The 21,074-nt window shown below is 48.6% G+C and overlaps 1 protein-coding gene across 4 annotated transcripts in view; it reads left to right on the top strand.

Annotated features, from left to right (window-relative positions):
- Window positions 1-21,074, top strand: part of LOC140425400 (uncharacterized) — a 46,182-nt gene that overhangs the window by 13,141 nt on the left and 11,967 nt on the right. For 3 of the 4 annotated variants that reach the window (XM_072509632.1, XM_072509629.1, XM_072509631.1), the window contains exons 2-8: window positions 4,642-4,741; window positions 6,806-6,930; window positions 7,382-7,531; window positions 7,632-7,659; window positions 12,296-12,346; window positions 12,457-12,498; window positions 19,615-19,680. In XM_072509632.1, coding sequence (XP_072365733.1) covers window positions 4,690-4,741; window positions 6,806-6,930; window positions 7,382-7,531; window positions 7,632-7,659; window positions 12,296-12,346; window positions 12,457-12,498; window positions 19,615-19,680 — 514 coding nt within the window. In that variant the 5' untranslated portion in view covers window positions 4,642-4,689. The remainder of the gene's footprint in view (window positions 1-4,641; window positions 4,742-6,805; window positions 6,931-7,381; window positions 7,532-7,631; window positions 7,660-12,295; window positions 12,347-12,456; window positions 12,499-19,614; window positions 19,681-21,074) is intronic. The other variant, XM_072509630.1, reaches the window with a different exon arrangement.

The following is a 21,074-nucleotide window of genomic DNA, read 5'->3' as shown; positions in this document are numbered from 1 at the left end:
CCCCTCCCCCGCAGCCTCAAGGCCCTCAAACGGTGCTTTGGGCTCTTCTCCGACTACGCCCAGTGGGTCCCCAAGTATGCGGACAAAGCCCGCCCACTCATAAAGACCACCACTTTTCCCCTCTCGGCTGAGGCTCAATTGGTCTTCAACCGCATCAAGGCCGCTATGCGCACGGTGGACGAAACTATCCTCTTCCAGGTAGAGAGCGATGCATCAGACATCGCCCTGGCCGCTAACGTCAATCAGGCAGGCAGAGCAGTAGCATTCTTCTCCCGGACCCTCACCGCCTCCGAGGTTCGACACTCTACAGTCGAGAAGGAGGCACATGTCATTGTGGAGGCTGTGCGGCGCTGGAGGCACTACCTAGCTGGTAGGAGGTTCACCCTCATCACTGACCAACGGTCAGTCGCCTATATGTTCGATTACACGCAATGGGGCAAAATAAAAAATGATAAAATTTTGAGGTGGAGGATCCGAAATTTTGAGGTGGAGGATCCGAATTTTGAGGTGGAGGATCCGATATCAAGTTTCGTCCAGGGGAGCTCAACGAGCCCCCAGATGCCCTGTCCCGCGGCACATGCGCCAACGCGCAGGACGACCGCCTGCAAGCCATCCACAATGGCCTCTGCCACCCGGGGGTTACCCGGCTCGTCCATTTTATCAAGTCCCGCAACCTACCTTACTCAACCAAGGAGGTCAAGGCCGTGATCAGGGCCTGCCAGATCTGTGCGGAGTGCAAACCGCACTTTTACCGGCCAGATAAGGTTCGGCTCGTGAAGGCCTCAGGGCCCTTTGAGCGACTGAGCGTGGACTTCAAGGGGCCCCTCCCGTCCACCAATCGTAATGCCTATTTCCTCACCGTTATCGATGAGTTCTCCGGTTTCCCATCTCTGTTCAGTTTCTCCACTTATATCCACAGTATCCACAGCGACCGGGTTACATCATTCATGAGCGATGAACTGAGTCAGTATCTGCTCAGCAAAGGCATCGCCTCGAGCAGAACGACCAGTTATAACCCGCGGGGAAGCGGACAAGTGGAGAGGGAGAACGCGACAGTGTGGAAGGCTGTCTTTCTGGCCCTACGGTCGAGAAGTCTCCCAACTACCCGCTGGCAGGGGGTCCTGCCCGATGCCCTACACTCCATTAGGTCGCTCCTCTGCACGGCCACGAATGAGACCCCTCACAACCGATTGTTTGTCTTCCCCAGGAAGTCTACCTCCGGGGTCTCCCTTCCACCTTGACTGACGGCTCCAGGGCCTGTTCTTCTCCGGAGGCACACAAGGAGCCATAAAACTGACCCCCTGGTCGAAAAGGTCCGATTACTCCACGCCAACCCCAGTTACGCATACGTCGAGTACCCCGACGGCAGGCAAGATACGGTTTCCCTCCGGGATCTGGCACCTGCTGGATCCCCCACTACAGACAACCCTTTCCCGCGCCGCTCCCCTGCAGAACCTGGCACCCCATACAACACGCCCCCTCCCGGCCCCACCCCCCGTTGGTGAGCACTACCGGGCGGGGCCTTTACACACCCCGCCAGCGCCAGCACCGCTACCCCCGGCCCCACCTATTCTCCCTGCGCCCTGTTCCCCTGCCCCGACCCGGACCGAAGCTCCGACCGCCGTGCTCCCGGTCGTACCCTCAACCAGGACGTCCGTGTCCGCAGCACCACCGGCTGCTGCACCACCGCCCAAACTGAGGAGGTCGATGAGGACGATCCGGTCACTGAGACGGATGGACCTATGATGGCACTTCACCCCCGCCGGACTCTTTTTTAAACAGGGGGTGAATGCGATGAACGGTTACTGTAACACTGTATCCTTGTCATCATGTAAGGTGATGTCCCCTTTAAGACCGGGCTTGGAACCCTGGGGAACTCTGGCTCCGCCCATCTGGGAGCCGTATATAAGGGGCCGCCTTGTGGGCAGTGCAGCAGTTAGCACACGTCTTGGCACTAGTCTAGTTCTTAGTTTATTAAAGCCTTCTTTACTGTTTACACTCAAACCTCGTTATTGAGGGTACCACATGTTGCAAAAATATACTTTATTTATAAAATATGTAAAAGAACATTGCAAAAATTTCAAAATGTTCATAAAACACAGTGCAATAAGATTTAAATCCTCTACATAGATCAGGTTGCACCCTGGGATGTTGCATTACAATTGTTTAATCACTGAGTCTTTAATTGGCCTGCCAGCCTGAGGTCAGGTTGTTCCTTTGAGGTTGGAAGTGGAGAAACATCCAGATCAGTGAAGGAGTGAAGTCTTGTCTAAGTTGCAGAGATATGCCATTGGCCTTGGCCGTTCCATTTGAGAACTGAACCAAAGTTTTGCTACAGGGCTTTGATTGCACCATGACTGGTGTTAGAAGGACATCCCGAACCTTTGTGTGCGTGTGTCCTTTTAACCCTTATGAGAAAAAACCCTGTAATTGACCTGTTCTTGACAAGTGCTGCAATGTGGGAGGCAACCCTTTCTTTCCTCCATTCCCCCCCCCCCCAAACCCCAGCACGAGCTTCCTGTCTTTGAGTTGAGCAGAGAAAATCATCCCTAACAACACTCCCCATGTTCATAAACATCATCCCAAATTTACATCTGCAGCCAAAAAATGCCAGTTTCTTCACCTAATTATTGAATTTCGTACCATTACTATTCTTCCAGTCTTTGTGCTCTCCTGTCCCCTTCCTTCTCTGAATACTGGTTAGAGTGTGCAATGCACTCTAGGGACTCCTGTACAACTAGAGGTTTCTTCTTGACTGCCTGGGGATTTCCTTCAAGCCTTCCTTCCCTGCATAGCCTTAAGCTGGAGGGTGACCACATCTATAAACGTGCTATCCATGAACCTCGCAACCTCTCACATGCTCTGCAGTGATGCTGCTCAATCTCCAAAAGAACCCAGACAATTTCTCGTTAGCAGTCCAGAACCACGTTGTCTTCAGAACCAACTTTTCTACATCCTTTTGACAGAGGCTTGGGCCCACCAGTAGAGAATCTAGGGTTATACAGATTTGCTGATGTAATTTAGGTATCTATGAATGCAGACCACAATCCCTTTGATTTAGTGAGAAGGCTGTTTCTGTTGATCTTTTTAGTTTTAGTTTAACGGTTTCACAACAATTTTGTTTGTGGTCGAGTGCAGTCAACTTGAACATGATTTGCATCCTTTGATACTATTTATGGATTCCACTTCGTGGATAGTGTATTGGTCCTTGAGTTGTTTGTTGATAATCGGGAAGCTCTTTTGCTGAGTGACTCTGGAGCTGGCCATCTCCCATTTCCCATTTTGCCTGATGTTGGCTGGCAGTTATCTTTTGGTCTCTTGTGGGGACTGTGATTCAGACTCTGATCTAGCTCCTGTGCTGGAACTTTCTTCACACTGTTAGGCTAAATGAAGTCTTTTCTTACATCCCTGACATTTGATCAACCTCTACAGGGCTCCAGCCTGTGCCTCTGCTATTCACTAAAGAGAATTCCTGGAGCTTGAGCCCACAGATGCAAGACGTGCTTGGGATTTTCCAGCACATTTTGTTGTTTGTTGACAGTTTCCAATTGTCTGCCCATTCTGATTTATCCATGTGTGCAGTACGTAGTGAAAGATGAAGTAATTTGTGTTTCTATTGCTCCTTGTACATTCTTTGAAAATTCGAAAATTCCCAATGTACATTGCAGCCAATGAGGTATTTTTGGAAATGTAGTCACTGTTGTAATGTTACAAACAGGGCAGCCAATTTGTGCACAGCAAGGTCCCAGAAAATGGCCATGGTGCTAATAACCAGAGAATTTTTTAATGATGCTGATTCAGAGGTTAATATTGACCCGACACAGCTCTGCTTGTCTTGATGCAAAACGAATTTTAAAAAAAATCCAGATACTAAGATAGGTAGGATGTAAAATCTGGAAGACTGCACAGTGACACAGTGGTTAGCACTGTTGCATCACAACGGCAGGGACCTGGGTTTGATTCCGGCCTTGGTTGGCTTGTCTGTCTAGAGTTTGTACATTTTCCCCGTGTCTGCAAGGGTTTCATCTGCATGCTCCGCTTTCCTCCCACAGTCCAAAGATGTGCAGGTTATGTTATGCGGATAGGGCAGGAGAAGTGGGCTTGGGTGGAGTGCTCTTTCAGAGGGTTGGTGCAGACTCTATAGGCCGAATGGCCACCACCTTCCGCATTGTAGGGATTCTGAGAGATGACCCACTGCACCTGACCGAGGCCCCACCCTATGCCATAACCCTACCTAACATTTTTGGACACTTGAGGGTCAATTCAGCATGGCCAATCCACCTAACCTGTAGATCTTTGAACTGTGGGAGGAAACCGGAGCACATGGAGGAAACCAAAGGAGACACAGGAAGAACATGCAACATCGCACACAGTCATCCAAGGTCCGAATTGAACCCGGGTCCCTGGCGCTGTGCCCCTTATGCACTGTAGGAATTCTCTAATTCTATGAATGCCTCCTAGAATGCTGAACTCTCCCAGTGGAGTATAACCATCCTGCACTTTGCGCTAAGGTCTCTGAAGTAATCCAGATTCTCTGGTTTCGAGGTGACTGTGTTACAGCTAATCGCAACAGTTTTCATTCCATAAAACGTATCGTCCCATAATTATTTTTCCTTCAAATTGTTTTTTCCCTCCCCCTAGATTCACTGTAACTTCATCCACGTCTCCGAGCTCTTTAATCCGATCACTATGTTTCAGACTCTGAACCTGTACTTTTTCCTCCTCGCTGTTATAACAAAAGGTAGGTGAAACAATGTTAAAAATTATTGTATTCTATACGCGTTACCATTTAAACTGCATTGTGGATCCACAAACTGACAAAAGAAACAATTTAAATGGGCCAGATGATGGCTCTTTGTAAATTCAGACCCTTTCAATTATGGGCACAGTAACATAGTCCTTATGTTACACTTAGGGTCAATTCAGCATGGCCAATCCACCTAACCTGCACATCTTACAGGTTACAGGTCTATGCAGAGGCCAGGACTAATAACCCAGACATTGGGTTCAAATCCCATCACGGCAGCTGCAAAATTTAAATTAGCTGAATAAATCTGGAATGAAAAAGCTGTTTCAGTCATGGTGACCATGAAACTGCCAGATTTTTGTAAAAACAAAACTCATCTGGTTCACTAATATCCTTTGGGGAAATAAATCTGCTACCCTTGACCTTGTCCTATCTGGGTTTTGTGAAACTCCTCCAGATCCATAGCAATGTTGTTGACTCTTAACTGTGCAATGCCATTGTGCTGGTTCCATGGTGTAGCTATCCAATTAATCCAATTCTTTATTCAGCCCTGATTTCCCCCCCCCCCTTTCCTAAGTATTTTAACTGATTTCTTTTAGAACTGTCACTGCTGAATCAACTTCCACCACTCATTCACCAAGTGCATTCCATCTCTCAACAATTTGCGCTTTTTAAAAGAAAAAAGTTTCCTCATGTAACCCTCTGGTTCTTTTGTCAATCCTCTTGAGCCTTCCCTGTGGGCACAGAGTCTCTGCTTGATGAAAGTCCCAGCTTCTCTCGTCCACACAACTGGATTTCCTTACCCCTGGTACAATTCTAGTAAATCTCTTCACCTGCTATAAAGCCTCCATAAAGTGTGGTGCCCAGAATTGAACACTGTACTGCAGCTAGGGCCTAACTTAGGGTTTGCATAGCTTCTTTGCTTTTGCACCCCTTGTCTTTATCAGTAAAACAAAGAGTTCCATGTTTTCTTTTTAATATGGCCTTCTGTACATGTCCTGCCACCTTCATGAGACTTGTTCGCAAACACCACCACGATTTTTTCTTTCTGCACCCCTTTTAAAATTGGGAGATACAAAGCTTCTCAACATCATGTCTGCTGCTGTGCTGGCCAATTTTCGATGGGACAGGTTATGTCCCTGACACCGGCCTATTTCCTGGACTCGGGAGCGGTTAAAGATTTTGGGGGTCCTGGTCAACATATTGGCAAGTTGGTCATCTCAAATATAAAACACCCCTCCACTTCCGCTGCAGGTCCTTGCCAACACCGAACATGAGGGGCACCTGGGTATCCTTTGTGGTGAGCATTGTGACATGTTGCTGGAGAAAACTCCTCGAACTCCTTCCCTAACAGCGCAGTGGGTGTGCCTACACCTCGAGGACTGCAGCGGTTGAAGAAGGCAACTCACCACCACCTCCTAAAGGGCAACTAGGGATGGGCAATAAATGCTGGCCTAACTAGAGACACCCACATCGCGAATGCAATCGTTGGAGAAATGTGTTGTGTTATGCAATTTCCTCCTTTGCATATTGTAATCTTTTGCCTGTCCACTTCTGGTGTGAATGGAGAAGGAGCAGTAGCCCATCATTTCCTGTCCAAATTACACTACATTCCTGATGTAACAGCACAGAAAATTCAAGGCCATTATTTCCCATTGATGGAGTGCAATAACACAGCAATAATGGTCACAGCAGTTGTACTTGGCCGATGCAGCACGCTTGAATCTTTTCTGGTGTAAAGATGGGCTTATATATTTTATATCTGTATTCAGCGCGTGTGTTTAAAAAAAATGACACCATTTTGCAGCGCAGCAACAAGGCAGTCAATCTACAGGGTAGGATGACTGGCCTGTAGCTGGTGGCGGGATCTTCTGGTACCGCTGTTGTCGGTCAATGGGGTGTCCCGTTGTTGCATCCTCGCCGTTGGGGAACCTACAGTAGGGGTGTGTTGTCTGCGAGACTAGAAGATCCTGCTGATGCAATGGAAAATCTCGCCCTAGAGCCTACATAGAATCTGTCCACTGCTCGATATTCTTACAGAGTGCTTTCACTTTACAGTTACAATGGCTCAAGAGAAAACGTACCCAATCATCGATGTTGGGAATGAATGTAGAATTAAGACGGGAAACATCTTTTCTGGCTGCCCGGCTGGATGGCAGGAAGAAAAAGAATGGAATGTGGATGTAAGTTTTCCAACTTGAAATCTCGTTTTAGGAGCTCCATGTCTAATGGTGTGATGACTAGGGGATTTGCCCAGTAACTTCATTGCAGTCTTAACGTAAGCCTACTTGTAGCACTAATAAAGATTTGAGATGAAATTTCCTCTACGGTGGGCTTGTCGCTGGATTAGAAATTTTAAAGGCAGTGCCTCTGCCCTTCACCATTCTTCTCCCCACCTCCGCACTCGACCCCTGGCCCCTCTAGTGTCTCTGTGCAGTAAGTGGGGTTTAGAGGGTTTGGCTGATGCATTAGGGAGTTCTGTCCAGCGTTTACTTTCTTTGCCTATGGCTCTTTAATATGCCTATAATTTCTAATTTCATAGTAAATTTCAATTTTATTTGCAAGAAGTAATTTGTAACTGGATGTTATTTTAAGGAATCGAAGCACATTAATAGAATTTTGTTCTTGTCACAGAATAAACCCGTTGCTATTTTGGTACATGGCAAACCATCAAATTGCACTCGCCCTTGTCTAAATCTACAGCACCAGGAGATATGGCTTAATTGCACTTTAATAAAACACGCATTGGTGAAACATACATGCAGATGCACAAAAGATAACCAGGTAAGGTTAAGGTGGGGGGGGGGGGGTGAATCATTAAATGGTTTTTAGTTTCAACATTTAGTAATTTATTTTCTAATCACGTTTATGTTCTTTTTCTTAGGTGGATGAGGTCACCTTTTACTTTAGAGGCAAGTAACCGTTTGGATTTACTTTACTGACTGTTTTAAATAGTAAAGTACTAAATATTGGACACATCAGTCCGTAACGTTAGATCTCCGGGGTGGGTGGCTCATACCCAGGATGTACCCCAGAAGATAGACTAGGAGGCCCTCCTGGTGTCCCCACACAAGGACTGCAGGGTATTTGCCAGGGAAGTTCAAACTTCAGATGGACGATTACACTGCACTGGGACCAATCTGATACTCCGATTTTAAACTAGAAACTTCAGATGGTTCCTGCTGTCTTATCAGAATAGCTATCCAGGAGCAGTTAGAATTAAAACTATTTTTAACTTGAACACTCCTGACTGCTAAACCTCCCGGCCTACCCACCTACGTTACACACTTGCTGGGACCTTAAAACCTGCTGGGACCTTAAAACCTGCCTATTTTAAAGCCGATAGTGCTGTAAAGGTGCTTCCTTTCCTCTGATTCTGCTGCCCTGAAGATCTCGTGAGCCTGCTGCACTGCACTACACACCTTCAGTTGTAAGGTCAATCCAGCTGTGATCGTCACGTTCCGGCTATTATATTTTGCCAATAGTCTGTCTAGGGTCCCTCCAGCCGCCTCCTACCATACTTCCCCTTGCCCTATCAGCATATTTTTTGAGACTATTGTTTATTCTGGGAGAATAAATCTGGTGAAGAAAGGACAGTTTGAATGTAGTCTTGAAAATGTTATAACTTGACCTGAGCTTGAAATGCATGTGGTCTTGAAGTTAACTCGAAGATTGCCATTTGCAAGAGTGTGCGAAGGATGAAGGCTTTGCATTCTTAACCTAAACTTGCGCAATCTCGAGGTAACTCCTTAATCTGACTTTTAATTATCATTGCTAGTATTTCTGATGTGATACAATGCACTTCTACAATAACGTCATTGTGAAAGTGCTCGAGACTGTTGACTCAATGTCCCACACCATAAAGCTGTCTCTCATTCATGTAAAAGATTCCAGTAATCTTAGTTCTAAAAAATAAATTTAGAGTACCCAATTAAGGGGCAATTTAGCGTGGCCAATCCACCTATCCTGCACATCTTTGGGTTGTGGGGGTGAAACCCTCGCAAACACGGGGAGAATGTGCAGACTGCACACAGACAGTGACCCAGAGCCGGGATCGAACCTGGGACTTCGGCACCGTGAGGCAACAGGGCTAACCCATTGCACCACCGTGCTGCCTCCAGTAATCTTAGTTAAGAGAAAGGAATTCTTCCAGTGTCTTGGACAATATTTATCCGTAAACCAACAGCTAACGAAACAGATTATCTGTTCATTACCGCATTGTTGTGTGTGGAACTTTGCTATGTACAAATGGCTACCATGTGTTGTACATTTTTAAAAAATCCCTTTCCAACCCCTTGACGCTCAAATGGCATTGCGAGTGGCTCTATTGCCAGGGCACAACGCAACTGGGGGAGCGGGCAGTAAGAGAAAAGTACGAAATATCCTTTGCGCTCGGTCTCCCGAACCCCCATGGCCTACCTATCCTTTCCTCAACCTGGTCTGATCCTCTATCTTGAAATGAATCTCTTGTTTAGAGCAAAAGCCAGGTCCACCTTCGGACTTCTCAGGTGCACAAACAGACCTGACCGTTTGCCCAGCCCATTCAGACCTCTCACTTTCCACGTTAACAGCCTGGTTGGGAAGCTTCTCCCTCACCCCCATCGACCTACCATATCCCTTTTTAGGCCATTGGGCCAGCACCCATGTCATGTGACCCTCCGGCCCATCCTCGGATGTCCACCGTCATCACATCCTTTCCTGCTGCACCACAGCAACCACACCCTTGTCAGCAACCACCCCACCCCCAGCAAAAACAACAACCACATCCCCCAACCCTGTACCAACTACCTGACTGCCCCTCACTGTGCTCCCGTTAACTAGCCAGCCCAGCTAGGCTGGCAGCCCCCGCCCGAAGTCTCCAAACCCCCCACTGATTTCCCACACCTCCGCCTGCCGTTCGTACTCCCTCAAGAAAGAAACAGAAAGCTCCCCACCACCAAGTCCAACAAAGCATCTCACCGGAGAAAAGCTCCAACAAAAACCAAACAAAATCACACCCCGAACCTCCTCACAGTTCAATGTCCTCCTCCTGCCAATCTTGTCCCTCAAAATTTCCGTCAGCTCCTCTAGCGTACCAAAATGTTCCTGGTTCTGGAAAGTCAACCAGAGGTGGGCAAGGTACAACATCCCAAACTTCAGCCCCTTCTTAAGAGGGCAACCTTGACCCAGTTGAACCTGGCCCCTCTTCACCATTTCTGCGCCCAGGTCTTGGTACATCCGCAGCTCATTCCCTTCCCAGGTGCATCTCTTTGTCTGCCTCATCCATCGCAGAATCTTCTCCTTGTCCAGGAAACAGTGCAGCTGCATCACCATCGCCCTCGGTGGCTCGCCCGCCTGCGGCCTCATCAGCGCCCTCGGCCACATGTGTGCCAGCATCTGCTCCTTCAGTGCCCTCTGGCATCCTCATGATCCGCAAATTTTGTCTTCTGGAGCAGTCTTCCAACTCCTCCGTCACCTTCAGCCGCTTTTGGGTCTCCTGCATCACTCCCATCTCAGCCACCAACGAGGCGAGCTGCTCCTCCTGCTCCCCCACCATTTCCTCCTTTCTGGATCGCTTGGCCCTGGGACTCCAGCCTCTGCTCCACATGATCAATCCCTGCTTTTAAGCAGCTCTGCCACCCTGGCTAGGTCCTCATGGGCATCCCTTCTCTGCTGGATGAACGTCTCATTCAAGAAGTCCACCAGCTGCACTGTTGACCATTGTGTGGGCAGAACAGGCCCTTTACCTACCACCATCTTGATCTGTGGCGTACAAAGATTCTCCTGCTCCCCCAGCTTCCTTCTTCTTGACCCACTTCTTGTCTGTGGATCCAGCCATACCAGTGGAGTCACACTGTCTGCTGGCACTCCTACACCTTTTCCATCCAAACGTCCACCCTACGAATAGGGAAAGGTCCAAATAAAAATCCACGTCGAGTGGGGGCTACCAAATATGTGACTGCTCACTCCATGGCTGCCACCGGATGTCGCACCCCCCGGATGTTGATGGTGGGGGATTTAGTAATGGTAATAACTTGAAAGTCAAAGGGTGATGGTTAGATTGATGGTGGGGGATTCAGTGATGGTAATGTCATTGAAAGTCAAAAGGGTAATGGTTAGATGGTCTTTACTGGTGCAAATGTTATTTGCTACTTGCCGCTGCCCCCCCACCCCCAATTCCACCACCACCAAGCCTGGATATTGTCCAGATCTTGTTGCATTTCCATGGACTGCTTCAGTGTCCGAGGAGTCACAAATGGCACTGAACGTTGTGCAGTTATCAGCGAACAACCCTACCAATGATGGAAGGAAAGGCATCAACTTATGAACAACCAGTTCCCAGAACAGGGGAGAAATTCTCCCCCAACGGCGCGATGTCCGCCGACTTGCGCCAAAAACGGCGCCAATCAGACGGGCATCGCGCCGGCCCAAAGGTGCGGAATGCTCTGCATCTTTGGGGGCCGAGCCCCAACATTGAGGGGCTAGGCCGACGCCGGAGGGATTTCCGCCCCGCCAGCTGGCGGAAATGGCGTTTGTTGCCCCGCCAGCTGGCGGAAATGGCGTTTGTTGCCCCGGCAGCTGGCGCGGAAATGCGGCGCATGCGCGGGAGCGTCAGCGGCCGCCGACGGTTTCTCGCGCATGCGCAGTGGGGAGAGTCTCTTCCGCCTCCGCCATGGTGGAGGCCGTGGCGGAGGCGGAAGGGAAAGAGTGCCCCCATGGCACAGGTCCGCCCGCGAATCGGTGGGCCCCGATCGCGGGCCAGGCCACCGTGGGGGCACCCCCCGGGGTCAGATCGCCCCCCCCCCAGGACCCCGGAGCCCGCCCACGCCGCCTGGTCCCGCCGGTAAATACCAGCTTTGATTTACGCCAGCGGGACAGGCAATTTCTGGGCGGGACTTCGGCCCATCCGGGCCGGAGAATTGAGCGGGGGGTCCCGCCAACCGGCGCGGCCCGATTCCCGCCCCCGCCCAATCTCCGGTACCGGAGACTTCGGCGGGGCGGGATTCACGGCGGCCAACGGCCATTCTCCGACCCGGCGGGGGGGCGGAGAATGACGCTCCAGTAATTTGATGTCCATCTACCCAATCTGAGATGTTAATCGAGAAATAACTGTTACTCAGTCGCTCAGAGAACTTCCATACTTTTCTCTCAATAGAGCATGGTATCTCCTCGGTCCATCTGAGAAGGAAGAAGGTTTAATTTCACATCCGCTAGCAGTTGCCTCTAACACACAGCACTCTCTCTACACGGCACAGAAAAAAACTGCCTAGATTATGTACTCCAGTCTCTGAAGTGCTGCTTGAACCCATAGCCTTCTGATACGGAGATAAGTTACCGCTGGAGTAAAGCTGATGCTGAAAGGGACAGCATGTACGAACGTTCTTAAGCAAATGTGGACCTTAGAAAAGAGGAGGAAGGGTTGTTAAATTAAAACCATTTAGAAGGGAACAAAGACATTGAGTCAGGTAAAATGTTTGAAAAGTACATCTACACAAAAATTATCACATTAATTTCTTAATTGATCAAAGGTGTTATTAAGCTCCAAAATAATTACAGTATCTTTAATAGATATACAAGAGCTGGTATCTCCCTTTGAAAACCTGACAACAGTTAGTCCAGGTAAGCTCTTGGCAATTATTTCTGAGCAGGTTACTGCATTCCTTTATACTTCCATCGTGTGATTTTCATTCATGATTAATCGTGTACTTCTTAAAAATTTTTCCATCCAGAATCTCACACACCAACGTCAAAAGCGGAGCATATGCATATAGGTAAGTCATAAAAGTCTTGGCAGTTATGAAAACTAATAATCTTTATTAGTGTCACAAGTTGGCTTACATTGCAATGAAGTTACTGTGAAAATTACCAAGTCGCCACACTCCGGTGCCTGTTCGGGTACCAAGAGGGAGAATTCAGAATGTCCAATTTATCGAACAAAAGGTGGAAGTGTTCTATGTTCTGAACTGATCGATGTGCCATATTTGCAGGCACAGTGTGAGGGCATTCCAGCTGCCCATGTTCCCAAGACTTCTTCAAGAACAACCCGGTTTAATGTGTGTTAATGGGTTTGATTTTTTTGGTTTCTTAAGGATGTGATAGGCATCAATACCAATTTAGCGAGTTCCTCAAGTGCTTGGACCTCTGTTTCTGATTCCGTGAAGTAACCTGGACAGTGAGCCAACTGCTAGTCACACTGTGGGTGACATAGTAGAATGAGTAGTAAAAGTTGGCATGTAGGATTTGGACAACTTTTTTTTTTGTTCTTGGGCTGTCGCTGACTTTGGTGAGGCAGCAGTTATTATCCATCCTTGCCCTGAATGAGAGTTGCAACATCTAGGGCCACATGGAGGCCAGACTGAGGAGATGCAATGATCCCTCCTTTGGCTAATGTTGTACTAGCTTTGAAATGTTATTAATCAATTGAATTTATTAAGTGGTTGAATTCAAATTCCCCCCACCTGCCATTGTGGGATTCAAACCTGGTGTCGCCAGGGCATTAGCCTAGGTCTCTGGATTACTAGTCCAGTGACATTATCACTACACTATTGCCTCCCCATTTATTCAAGCTCATTCTCAATTTGTTCACTTTGGCGCATATCTTCAAATCTTCTCAACGGCTTTGACCACCTGTTGGTTTTAATTTTGACCACCCTTTATTTTATTCCCTCTGGGCATTAGTGACATCCTTCCTCAGTTCAAAAGATCACTTTCTAAGTCCCTCCGTCGCCTACTTCAGGTCTAGTTGTTAAGTTGTAAACCAACAGCTAACGAAACAGATTATCTGTTCATTACCGCATTGTTGTGTGTGGAACTTTGCTATGTACAAATGGCTACCATGTGTTGTACATTTTTTAAAAATCCCTTTCCAACCCCTTGACGCTCAAATGGCATTGCGAGTGGCTCTATTGCCAGGGCACAACGCAACTGGGGGAGCGGGCAGTAAGAGAAAAGTACGAAATATCCTTTGCTTCAGGTCTAGTTAAGTAATCTCCTCACTTCCCCTCCTCCTCTCGCAAAATATGTATAAATTGAACCTTTCTTCAGCTGCGAGTAGTGCTCTTTCACATTCTAGGATTGCCAAATTGGGGAATACGGTTCATATTGAGGAAGACTGCAGCAAAAAAAAAAAAAACATTGACATATGTAATGGGTTTGGGAATGTTAATTAAATTTTATTTTGGACAAATAAGAGGGTGGTGCATTTTGTTGGGATTGAGGAGTTTTGTAAGGGCCCCGAAGAATCCAGCACGAGTTTTAAGGATACAAAATAATAACGTTTATTTACTATAACAATATATACATAACAGTAGCAGTAACTTCCCTTGCTACCTTCTCCTTCCTCCTGGTTCCTGGACTGGCCAGCTTATTTATAGTAGGAGTTTCTCCGCCCCCCTCATTGGGGAAGTTCATACTCCCATAGGATTGTGGGATAGTAATTAGTCCCCAGCCAATCATCAGTAGGCAGGTTATAACATCCCTCCCCCCCCAAAGTCCAAGGAATCCACTGTAGGCCCTGGCGAAGGAAGGCGTCAAACTAGTTTGGCCGCAGGCCGGACGCCATTTGCACGCGGCGCTGGATCAGGCGACGTATAACGAGACGGAGACCGGCGCTTCCGTGATGAACGGCGCGGTTGTACATCCACGGCCTGTGGACCCGAGGATTCCCCCTCTGATTCATCCTGTGTCTCCATCTCGGAGTCAGAGTCTGCTGCCTCCGTCATGTCAGCGTCTCTATCCCCATTCGGTCCCGTCACGACCTGCGCAGGCTTCGAGTGAGGCACCAGTGGAAGATTGAGGACTACCTTCCCTTGTTTCTGGTCTTTGCCGCTGTTGAACTGAGCTCCGGGGGCGGGGAATCTTTTGCGGGGATGATCTTCTGGACCGGACGTGGTCTACATGTTTTCGCTGGAGACGACCCTGGGCTTGCACTTGGTACGATATAGGGCCCGTTTGGCGAAAGATTACACCAGGAACCCATTGGGCACCACCAGCAAAATTCCGCACAAATACTGGGTCACCGGGCGCAAACTGCCAAATCGGACGATGCCAAGACAATCCCGGTCCCTGCCGTTCTTGTGTGCGGCGTACCTTTGCGCCAATGTCCGGGAAGACCATACTAAGGCGGGTGCGAAGTCTCCGGCCCATTAGGAGTTCTGCGGGAGCTACCCCGTCACTGTATGGGGGGTGGTCCTGTACGTAAACAAAAACCGAGCCAGTCTCGTGTCCATTGACCCGGAAGACTGCTTCTTTAGGCCTCTTTTGAATGTTTGCACTGCACGCTCTGCCAACCCATTTGAAGCCGGGTGGTAAGGGGCAGTGCGGATATGGCGGATGCCGTTCGTCTTTGTAAACCTAGCAAACTCCTCACTCGTGAATGGAGTGCCATTATCCGTGACCAGCACCTCGGGGAGGCCATGCGTGCTAAATGATAAACGCATTTTTTCAATTGTTGCACAGGACGTTGTCCCCTGCATCTTATGCACATCCAGCCATTTGGACTGGGCGTCAATTAGTAGAAGGAACATGGATCCCTGAAAAGGGCCTGCGAAATCTGCATGTAAGCGTGCCCAAGGCCGCCCTGGCCATTCCCAGTGATGTAGGGGCGCGGCCGGCGGAAGCTTCTGATGCTCCTGGCAAATGGAGCAGTTTTGGGCCACCTTCTCAATGTCGGTGTCGAGGCCTGGCCACCAGACCTAACTCCGGGCCAACATTTTCATCTTGGTCACGCCCGGATGCCCATTGTGCAAGTCTGATAATATCAGCTCCTGGCCTTTTTCCGGGATAATCACACGCGTCCCCCACAAGAGGATGCCGTCTTCCACGCTGAATTCTGACAGCTTGGAGGAAAATGCCCGCAACTCACCTGGGAGCTGTCTATGCTGCCCACCATACAGGACTATGTGCCGAACCTTTGACAGGACTGGCTCCGTCTGGGTCCACTCACGGATCTGTGATGCAGCGACAGGCAAGGTGTCCATAAAATTTAGGGTTGCGACCACCTCACCGGTCGTGGGGGTCGACATGGGGCCGGTTGATAAAGGCAATCGGCTCAGTGCGTCGGCATTTGCTATCTGCGTACCTGGTTTGTGCTCCAGAGAATACTCATATGCAGCAAGCAACAAAGCCCAGCGCTGGATCCGTGCAGAAGCAATGGGCGGTATTGGCTTATCCTCTCTGAAGAGTCCCAGCAGGGGCTTATGATCAGTCACGATAGTGAAATGGCGGCCGTACACATACTGGTGGAAGTGTTTCACCGCGAAAACCACTGCCAGGTCCTTCTTCTCGATATGCGCGTACTTTTTCTCCGCTGCAGTCAATGTGCAGGAGGCGAAAGCTATCGGTTGCTCGGCCCCGTTCTCCATCTTGTGGGACAGGACAGCCCCAATACCATACAGGGATGCATCACATGTGACGAGCAAAGGCTTTCCCGGATCATAGTGGGTTAGTAACCCAGACGACGACAATTGTTGCTTTACCCGCCGGAAAGCGGTTTCTTGCGGCTGACCCCAAACCCAGGTGTGATTTTTCTTTAGCAGCAGGTGTAAGGGGGTCAGCGTAGTTGCCAGATTGGGGAGGAACTTCCTGTAATAGTTTACGAGACCAAGAAAAGAACGAAGATGCGAAGTGTCAGTCGGGGTGGGGGCATGTTGAATTGCACGCACCTTCTCTGCGACGGGGTGCAGACCCTCGCGGTCCACCCGATAACCTACTTCTTTTGCCTGAAATACGCACTTTGTGTGACGTAAACGGACTGCAGCCTCCGAAAGGCGTTTAAGGACAGCCTCCAGATTTTCCAAAAGCTCTTGCTCCGATGTCCCTGTAATCAACACGTCATCTAGGTAGACAGCCACACGTGGTAAACCTCTCAAAATGCCCTCCATAACACATTGAAAAATTGCGCAGGCAGAGGATACTCCAAAGGGCAACAGTGTATATTCATACAGGCCCCGGTGTGTGTTAATTGTTACATATGGTTGGGAGGCAGGGTCCAGCTCCAACTGCAGGTAGGCGTGACTCATATCTAATTTTGTGAATGAGAGTCCGCCTGCAAGTTTCGCGTAGAGATCCTCTATGCGAGGCATTGGGGATCGGTCGAGTCGGGAAACTTTATTCACTGTAAGTTTATAGTCGCCACACAAGCGAACTGTGGCATCTGGCTTCATTACTGGTACAATTGGTGCTGCCCAGTCAGCAAAACGGACGGGCCTGATAATACCCAAACTCTCCAAACGTGTGAGCTCCCCTTCTACCTTCTCGAGCAAGGCGTAAGGCACTGGGCGCGCCCGGAAATAGCGCGGCGTGGCTCCTGGTTCAACTTGGATACGGGCTACGGCCCCTTTTATTTTCCCCAAACCAGGCTGGAATACTCTGGGTATCGTCCTAGCACCTTAGTCAACCCTCCAGAAACTGTTTGGAGGATGTGCTGCCATTGCAACCGCAAATGGCGCAACCAGTCCTGACCCAACAGGCTGGGCCCATGGCCACGCACTACGATAAGTGGGAAACGCCCCTCCTGGCGTCCATAGACAACAGGGGTCATTGTAGTTCCTGCAATGTCCAGTGGTTCCCCCGTGTAGGTGGCCAACCTGGCCTGTGAGTCAGTTAATGTAAGGGTCTGTATACCCTGCTTGATGCGGTCAAATGTCCTCTGGGCGATCACGGAGACCGCTGCGCCAGTATCCAACTCCATCTCCAGTGGGTGGCAATTGACCCGTACTGTCACCTTAATGGGGGCCACACGGGGAGCTGCCACACAATGCAGCTGCAGGCAGTCGTCCTCCGTCTCCACGTCCTCAGGTGTGGTCGCCGCAGGTTCATCCACATGGAAGGTATGGCCTCTGGGCTGGTCCCAGTTACGGCCCCTGGGCTGGTCCCAGTTTCGGTCGGAACAACGGCGCCTCTGGCGTCCCCAGGACCGCCGTCCGCGACGGGGTCGGCACCTGCAAGTCTGACACGGACATGGCTCCTCATCCATTGGCTCTGGAGAAGGCTCCCTTCGGGGAGGAATGTCCGATGGCCACTGGCGTCGGTCTAGTCGTTGCCTCGCCCAAGGTACCGCAGGAGTGCGGGGGGACGTTTTTGGGCGGAAAGGGTTGCGCCCCAAGGCATGCACTTCCATTCCCTGTAGCTCCTGTACTCCTCGCTCTGCGCTCTCTCGGGACAAGACTATTTGTATTGCCTGTTGAAAAGTCAATGTTGGCTCCGCTAACAACTTTCTCTGGGTGGCCGCATTGTTAATACCGCAAACCAAACGGTCGCGTAACATTTCTGACAAGGTCTCACCATAGTCACAGTATTCCGCAATCCCGCGTAGCCTAGATAAAAAAATCAGCAAGGGATTCTCCAGGGGTCCTTTCAGCAGTATTAAACCAGTAACGCTGGACTATCGTGGACGGGGTTGGGTTAAAGTGTTGCCCCACTATATTCACAAGTTCGTCAAACGTTTTGGTGTCCGGCGCAGCTGGGTACGTAAGGCTCCTAATCACCCCAAACGTATGCGGCCCGCAGGCGGTGAGCAATATGACCACCTGGCGCTCGTTTTCAGTGATATTGTTTGCCCGGAAATAGTACTGCATCCGTTGTGTGTACTGGTTCCAGCTTTCCAGCGCAGCATCAAAAACATCCAAACGTCCGTACAGAGGCATGGTATAATAGAAAACAACTTCCAACCTGTATCCAACAAAAATCCAGGGAGGTGGCTTCAGCAGTGTAGACAGCTATTCACTTTTACCTTCGTCGCCAGTTTTGTAAGGGCCCTGAAGAATCCAGCACGAGTTGTAAGGATACAAAATAATAACATTTATTTACTATAACAATATATACATAGCAGTAGCAGTAACTTCCCTTGCTACCTTCTCCTTCCTCCTGGTTCCTGGACTGGCCAGCTTATTTATAGTAGGAGTTTCTCCGCCCCCCTCATTGGGGAAGTTCATACTCCCATAGGATTGTGGGATAGTCATTAGTCCCCAGCCAATCGTCAGTAGGCAGGTTATAACAAGGAGAACACCTGGAAAATAAGAGCCTAAATTGGATGGAGGCACAAATTCTTAAATCAATAGTGCCCTGGGAAGAAGGGAAAAGTAGCAAACATTGGCTCTGTCCTTCTGAATGCTGTTACAATCCTCGTCAAGAGTGGTGAAATGGGCAGGTATATGGCAAATGAAGAGATGGAAAGTTGGTTGTGTGGAGCTGAGTACATGCAGCTAAATGTGAGGGAATTTAGTGGCATTCAGAATCAGCCTCCATCTCCTAGTGAAGTGTGAAATAGTTGGATTGAAACGATTCAACCATACGCTCAATTCTAACGTCAGAAATGACCCTTACTAATAATGGCGCGATAGGCCTGCTGAGTATTTTGGAGCAGGGTTGCGAGTCTCATGCCAAATTACACTAATTTAGGCACAGTTTTGATTCATTACAAACTGCTCAAGGCATTTCAAATAACGCTCTGACCAGAATATCAGCGAATGGGGGGTTGTGGGTTTCGGATTTTAAAAACCCGGAAACGCAATCCAAGCTGACACTTGCAATACTGAGAATTGATTGATGCGTTATCAGAGGCACCCCTCAGATGAGATGTTAAACCAAGGCTCCAGTTGTTCTTGCAACTGTGCATAAAAGATTCATTGGCACAATTTGAATAAGGACAAGGGAATTCTCCAGTGCCTGGCTAACATGCCTCCATCACCATCCCCAAAACACTTTATCCGGTCATTTATCTCGTTGCTGTTTGTAGGGCCTTTCTTTGTGCCATTCGACTGCCATATGTTTATTGTGCATCTATTTGTATGTGCTTGTGAGTGTAGAAGGAAGAAAATATGTTGATGGAGGAATCCTGGCACAAGACCAATTCATTAATTTGAATATCTCTCATCATTTTTCTTTAGGTATTGGCATATCAATTGTGATTGTAGTTCTCGTTGTGATTTGTTGTGCTTTTTATCAACTTAAAGGTGAGTGGGACTTAACAAATGTAATTTTGAACCTTGACATTTTCTTTATTTTTGGAAGACTGTATCTTCCTAAATGATCAATTTTAAGGCGTTTAATTCTGGGCACTTGGCCAATAGTAGTGCAGGAGAAGTATTCAGACTGGAATAAATGCAGATTTGATAAAATCTCTTTCTTTTTTTGTCGCTTTTTGTCCACGCTCTCTCTTTCTCTCTCTCTTTCTCTCTCTTGCTCTCTCGCTCTCTCTCTCTCGCTCTCTCTTTCTCGCCTAGTAGGAACTTTTAGTTGCAGGAACTGAGTTCCGAACATACAGTTTCAGACAAAATAAATTGTGGGATGCAGCATCAGAATTCCTGGGCTGTCTTCCAGGCAAAAGAGCGTCATCACCAAGGGCATGATTTTTAGTTCATTTGATTCATTGTGATGTTGCCAAGGGAGAATTCTCCTCTATTTACCATGTTGAAACTCAACAGCAAATGAGTGAAACATAACAAATTGTTTTGAACAGACATTGGTGACCAATTATACAAACGTGGAATTATTGAATTCCGTGTCTTTCATTTAGCCTCACGACCACTGGATTACTCGCCAGCCGCCAGAACCAGCAGGTTGCTGTACATTGAGAGTCATTAACCAAGGAATGAGACAAATGAGCGATCAAATTTTACCCAATTGTTTTTTCCAATTCTGAAGCACTTTTAGCGCGACCAATCCACCTACCCTGCATATCTTTGTGGGGGGTGAGACCACGCAAACACTGAGAGAAACCCGGGGCTGGGATCGAAGCCGGGTCCTCAGCCCCGTGACCAGCATTGCTAGCCACTGTGCTGCCTGAGATGAATTTTAACATTGAGAGATGTAGCGGCCTAGAAATTGGATTGTGTTCAAACTGGAGTGTGATCTAGTACTTTGCACATGTGTAACGAGACAGGCAGCAGGACCACAGTGCATCTTTTTTAAAAAAATGTATTTTATTACAAACCTGTATTAAAACAGGTTACAGCAAATAAACACCCTGGGAAACATACTTCCCAGCAATCAACTATACAGTCCGTGCAGATTTTTTCCCTTTCTCACCCCCTGCGACGAACAGATCCTCAAACATCCCCCACCTTTTCTCAAACCCCCCCCTGCAGAGCGCCTTAACTCATATTTTATCTTCTCCAATGCAGGAAGTCGTACAGGTCACCCAACCAAGCCGCTATCCCCGGTGGCGATGCCGACCGCCACTTCATTAAAATCTGTCACCGTGCAATCAGAGGTGAAGGCTAAGACATCGGCCTTCCTCTTCTCCTCCATGAGTTCTGGCTTCTCTGAAACCCCAAATATCGCCACCAAAGTGTCGGAATCCACCTCCTCCTCCACTATCCTGGCTCAGACCGTGAACACTCCCGCC

The sequence above is a fragment of the Scyliorhinus torazame genome, chromosome 6, assembly GCF_047496885.1.
Source record: "Scyliorhinus torazame isolate Kashiwa2021f chromosome 6, sScyTor2.1, whole genome shotgun sequence".
Lineage (NCBI taxonomy): Eukaryota > Metazoa > Chordata > Chondrichthyes > Carcharhiniformes > Scyliorhinidae > Scyliorhinus > Scyliorhinus torazame.
Note: the sequence above shows the minus strand (reverse complement) of the source record. Positions and strands in the feature narration are given on the sequence as shown.